This window comes from Acanthisitta chloris, unplaced genomic scaffold (genome assembly GCF_000695815.1).
Source record: "Acanthisitta chloris isolate BGI_N310 unplaced genomic scaffold, ASM69581v1 scaffold5922, whole genome shotgun sequence".
Classification (NCBI taxonomy): domain Eukaryota; kingdom Metazoa; phylum Chordata; class Aves; order Passeriformes; family Acanthisittidae; genus Acanthisitta; species Acanthisitta chloris.
Window position 1 is genome coordinate 10,626 of NW_008662077.1, and position 6,204 is coordinate 16,829.

The 6,204-nt window shown below is 37.3% G+C and overlaps 1 protein-coding gene across 1 annotated transcript in view; it reads left to right on the forward strand.

Annotated features, from left to right (window-relative positions):
* Positions 1-6,204, forward strand: part of TTC39C (tetratricopeptide repeat domain 39C) — a 25,382-nt gene that overhangs the window by 939 nt on the left and 18,239 nt on the right. Inside the window, exons 2-4 of the mRNA XM_009070464.1 lie at positions 676-804; positions 1,775-1,889; positions 5,544-5,898. Of these exons, the coding sequence (XP_009068712.1) occupies positions 676-804; positions 1,775-1,889; positions 5,544-5,898 (599 nt within the window). The remainder of the gene's footprint in view (positions 1-675; positions 805-1,774; positions 1,890-5,543; positions 5,899-6,204) is intronic.

The following is a 6,204-nucleotide window of genomic DNA, read 5'->3' on the forward strand; positions in this document are numbered from 1 at the left end:
TGGTGCACCGAACCAGTGCAACATCACAGTGCAGCATCAGAGGATCTTGAAAATGTCTTGCTTAGCTACTGTTCTAAACATAGCATCAGCACTTGGTGTGCCTGTGTCATTCAGAGCTTTCGTTTAATAAAGCTCCAGGAAAAGAAGTTACTTGTCCTGAAATTTTTTCTCAGTTGATTCAGCAGTAGTTGGAGTCAGATGCAGTTTCTTTCTCTTCCTACCTCTATAGGAACTGTGGTTATTATTTTGAAAAATTTAATAGCTGTTACTTATTACTGACTTCAGAGGCCTCTTGTTTATATGAATGAAGCACCTAAAAGCAGTACCTGCACAGATACAAATTGTGCCTTACATAATAATAATTGAAATTTTATTTATTTGAATTTTTCTTCTGCTTAATGCAATATGGCTGTGCCTTCAATTTGACTGCATATGAAGCTTTAAAAGATGGGCTGAGGGCTTAGTGTGTGCTTATTTCTATTGAAATTTTGTTAAATACATATCTAGTTTGGTGTTTCTGTGCTAGAAGTGTTCGTACCAATGTGTGTGTATTAATATTTCTGTTAAAAAAAAGTTGCATTGGCAAGTTTTTATGAAAGCTTTTACTATGCTGGAGCTTTTGCAGAAATAAAAATGTTTGATTTTTATCATTCAAACCTGTCTGCTTTTTGGTAGAATGCCATGATGACGTTTGAAGAAGAGAAAATGCAACTGGCATGTGATGACTTAAAGGCTACAGAGAAGCTTTGTGAAAGTGAAGAAGCTGGAGTTATAGAAACCATCAAGAATAAAATAAAAAAGAATGTAAGAACATAATTTCTAAAATATGGATTTTTGTATTGGATAAATGTTTCTGGAAACTTCCTTTCTGTCCTCTTTGGATTTTGAAATAGATGATTTTTGACATGTGAAGAGCAGTTGAGATTAATAATAAACTTGGAAGTTAAGTCAAATGTTTTGTTTGGATTTCTTTATTGTTCCAAAATAGTTTCAGGTAATTCCTCTTCTAAAGCATCAGGTTGTATTGGTGTTCTCTTAACATGTCAAATGAGTGACCTACTAATGTCATGTCAGGAAGCTTGTAGCCTGTCTAATTCAGGCTAACTTTAATTCATACATGCTCTAGTAATGTTCAAAAGTTGTCACGCTGGGGCTGCAGAGTGCTATGAGCCAGGCATATTCCTAGGGACTTTTCCTTCCTTTTTTAGTTTTTTCATTTTAAATAATGAAGGAAGAATAAAGCATGCAGATTGAGAATCAGTTGAAGTAGTATAGAAATGTCCAGTGAGCAGCCTGCCTAGCGTGACACAGCAGATCCACAGCAGAAAAAGAAGCCATTTCTCTTCATTATTTTGTTCATTTGGTAAAAAGTATTGAACCTGATGTACTTAACCTCTCTGCTCTTAAGAGACACTGTGTTTTCCTTGCCACTTGTCCTATACCCCTTTATGTGCTCTTCCTATCTGACATCTTTTAATTTCATATCTGACACATTTAGTAATAATTAAAGGAAATTTAAATCTCTTCTATTTGTAGAATCTTAGGAAAAATAGCTGGTAGTATGTGTGTCAGATTTCTCTGTTTATTAAGCAGGATTTTGACCTGTCAAAGAAATTTTCAGCAGTTTTGCACTTCAAAATGCTGAGTTAATTTAGTAGCACTACTACCACTTGTAGTTAATTTTGTATTTTTTAAATTTCTCAGATTTAGACAAATATTGTGTATTATCTCTGTTAATATTTTTCTGTGCTCTGTGTTTGTATATTCCAAACAGGTTGATGGACGAAAATCCACTCTATCCATGATAGATCGTCTACAGAGACAAATAATTGTAGCAGATTGTCAAGTCTACTTGGCTGTGCTCTCGTTTGTGAAACAAGAATTATCAGGTGTGATGTGGCTTTCATGTTTAGATGTGTTTTTTGCATGATGCCTTTTTGCTAAAGCTTATTCATAAAGTCACACTATGACTGTCAGTAAAGATGATTGCTTTGTAAGAAGGAGCACAGTTCCTTTTGAAACTTTGCAAGATGGGTACACTTGCAGAGGTATTGCTCTACCTTTGTGTAGGTAATAGTATGAGATGAGATGGATTGCTACAGATAACAGCTTTTCTCTTTTTCATGCCAATAATCATATTCGACTGATTCTCCTTAGGTTGGAGTCCTTTGCATGTTCTCATAGAGACATAGGAGGAGTTGGTATGAGGATACATAACATCTGTGTGCTTTGGCCATTAGGTACAAACCACTGGGAAAATCCTGATGTCCCATATGCATTCCATTCATGAAAATTCAGGGAGGTGACAAACTGCCAGTGAATGCAATTTTAAATGAAGTGTGTTGAGGATGGAACTGCTGAATCAGTTCTTACTCTCCAGTCACCAGAATGCATCCTTGCATGCCAAAGAGGTTAATCCTGTCGTGTTGAATACGAACCTCTCGGCTGGACTGCAGAGATGTTCCTAATGTTCTCTTGCATTCCTCATGAAAATTCAGGGAGGTGACAAACTGCCAGTGAATGCAATTTTAAATGAAGTGTGTTGAGGATGGAACTGCTGAATCAGTTCTTACTCTCCAGTCACCAGAATGCATCCTTGCATGCCAAAGAGGTTAATCCTGTCGTGTTGAATACGAACCTCTCGGCTGGACTGCAGAGATGTTCCTAATGTTCTCTTGCATTCCTTTCCTGATGTTTTTATCCACGAGTTTATAGACAATGTGGTCAAGGTCATGCACAGAGTGTAAGCACATTCCCAGTTTCTTGCCAAACCAGTGAAGACTAAGAGATGGCAGACAGACCAGATTGTCAGTGCTGATTCCCTGCTGAGCAGCTATGAGGAATCAGGGAAAATAACATTCAGATTATTTAAAAATAACACTTAAGATCTTCAGTCAAGGACATAATGCTTTCTGTGATGTGCAGATATGTTTTCTTCCAAGGTATGGCACCAGGAATGTGCTTAGCTCTAGCTAGCAGAATTCCAGGGGGTATTTCTGTCTGCTATGTGTGTAGTGCTGCAGAAAGGTTTTCTTGCTATTTTTGATGCTGTTCTGGGTTTTCATTTGTGGTTGTTGTTGTTTTTTCCTTCCCTCTTGAAGCTTTTCTTTCCTTAGTTCAGTATGTATTCTGCAGCTGCATAACTGGGTTGGGTGCTGTAACTGAGGGTGCTGTCTGTTCCCTTTCTCGTCTGCTGCTCAGAGAACTGAAGTGGGTAGCAGAGTAATGCAGAACATGCACTACATTTGGGTTACTCTATTGAGCAAAAAATATACCTGAAATCTTTAGTTACTTTCCAAGCAGCTAAATGCTACCTCAGGGACTACTTGTTACTACTGCTGCTGCTGCTGAACTGTTGGATCCATTATTTCAGTTTCAGAAGTGTATTATCTTTTTGTTTATGTAGAAACATCTTTTGTTTTTGTCATAGTTCTGTACAGAAATAGCAACCAGATTATTGACATGAGTGTAATTTCAAGAAAAAGAAAGACAGACAAATATTTCTGATGTGTGGATGGGCAAAAAATGTCTTATGTTTTTCCTCCTGGAACAGTTTGACAAGAAGCATATGATGACACACAAGCTGCTTTCTCATGTGCTTAACACATTTTGTATTTTCTTTCCACCCTCACGGATGTATTAGAAATAGTTTCATCATAAAGTTGGTAACAACAATTTACATTAGGTTTCCACAGCAATACTGAACCGCCTTTTCTTGGTATCTACCATTGCTATTAGGAGTCTGACTACTTTCATGCTAGGAAACCAGCTCACTGACCTGGCTTGGTTAATTTTTGTTTGAAAAATTCAGAAATTCATTGTTTTAATTTGTTAGATTGTTTTATATTTGTATATCAATTAATTAGGGTTGTGCTGTGGTAGTGAACTGTTAATGGCAGCACACTGATGCAAGTAAAGCCTAAAACTGTACTTCCCCCTGCCCCCATATTGCATCCTTTCCATTTCATGCTTGCATTGAAACATGATGGTTAGCTGTTAGCAGAAACATTATCTGTAGGATGAGTAAAATGTGGGGATGTTCTTATTACTGGTGTGCTGCATTGCTGTGCAGTTGTATGAGCATTCATCTTGTGGTGAACCACATAACTTTTGAAGTACTCTGTGCAGGCAAAAAGTGACCTAATTGCTTAAAAATGAAGTAGTGTTGGTCTTGTAGTGCCGTTGAGTCATGGCAGGGGTTTTACTTTTTTTGTTATAATGCTTTAATATGGATCTCAGGATAGAGGATTAATTTTCTTTAATACTTGAAGTTCCTGTTAACAGAACCCATCTGTCACAACTGAGAATACAAATTTTACAGTCTTTCTCAGTATAATTAATTTTAAGGCTCAAACTAGCTTTATCCCCCTCCTCATACAGCAAGAATCCAAAAGAGGTAGTCTAGGCTGTGATGTTACATTCTCTAGAAATGTGAATTCTTTTGTGATTGGAAGGATTTTTGTCAAAGGCATCAAAGGCTTGTAAAGAATGGATTGGTATTAATAGCAATTCTCTTTTCTTTGACACGCACCACCTGTTATGATCTAATTCTGGCACTAGTTATAACACTGATTTCTGCAAGTTTGGTTATATTTGTTTAGAACATTGCTGCTATAACCATGTTTTCATTTTATTTTTAGTTAGTCACTGCAGTTCCTAACTCTTAGGGCTCTATCACAGACAGAATGCTGATGTCTGCTTTTATTAATGTGTACAGGATGTTCTCTGTTTGTTTCCTGTTTAACACTTATCATTATCCAAGGATGTGCTTTTATAACCAAGATGATTGCTGTGTAAATAGATAAATGGGACATTTCGTCTTTCGATGTCAGGCCTTTCTTTACCCTCCTATAAAAATTGTAATGAGACCAAGAATTCTCTCATTTTTCAACTGAGAATGCTCAAGACCAAAATTTTAGAGAAATTCAGGCTCTGGTATTACATTTGGAACTGAGGATGTTAGACAACTGAAAATTATTTTAAAAACAAAATTTATGCACTTTCCCCCCGCCCCTCATGTTTTCTTCTTCTTAACTATAAGGCACTGTGTTCATGTGAGGGGCAGGGAAATGATGGTGTTGAAAATCTTACTATCTAACCCAAAGGAAAGGCTTCTCTTAGTATTTTCCCCTCAAGTGTCTTTTAACGTTGTTTGGGCTTTAGAGAAGAGGTGTAATCTCTTCTGAGTTTTGCCTGTCTCTGTTTGCCAGGCAGCCATTTCATCTGCACTCTCTAGTGGAGCAAAATCCAGCATTAAGTTCCTGGACTTCTCTCTGTTTCTGACAGTTGTACTGCTCCATGGCTGACTGGAAGTCCCTTTGTGTTGCACTCTGTTGTGGAGTCTCTGCTGGTGTAAGCACTCAAGTTTGTAGTGCCCAGTGTGCAGGACCAATTTGAGAGGCCAGTAGCTACTACAAAATCCTTCATACAATAAGTTAATGCAAATAGAGCATCCTTGGGTTTGTGAAATAGCGTTTACTACATAATGATATTCTGCTTCTGAAATATGTTCTTGAAGTATTTTTTTTCTCCTTGATTTTTAGCATACATAAAAGGTGGGTGGATACTCCGCAAAGCCTGGAAAATTTATAATAAGTGCTATACGGACATTAATACACTTCAGGAAATATATCAGAAGAAAACAACTCAGGAATCCTTGACTTCTGATGCTGCAAATGATAATCATATTGCTGCAGAAGGTGTAACGGAGGATTCGCTAAACAGACTGAAAGGTGCTGTTAGCTTTGGATATGGACTTTTTCATCTTTGCATATCCATGGTGCCCCCAAACCTGCTCAAAATCATCAACCTGCTGGGTTTTCCTGGAGACCGCCTACAGGGGCTTTCCTCACTGATGTATGCAAGTGAAAGTAAGGACATGAAGGCCCCTTTAGCTACGTGAGTAGCTATATTGAAATGCTTTGGTAGATAACTTAGTACTAAAAGTAAGTAACTGGAAAAGAAAAGTCAAAACCAAAAAGTCATGTTGCTTTAAAGGAAACAACAGCAGGTAAAATAAACTTGTAGTTTGTTGTTTAACATGCCATGGTTTAGTAAATTCGCCACTTACTGATGTTTGAGATCTCTCTGTGGTTAGTTATTTACTTGTATTTGGGGTTTGTATCAGTATTTTGCTGTATCCTTTAGTACCTGCAGTTCTAATGTTTAGTAATTTGAATGCCAGCAGAGTAAAAAAGAGCTCCT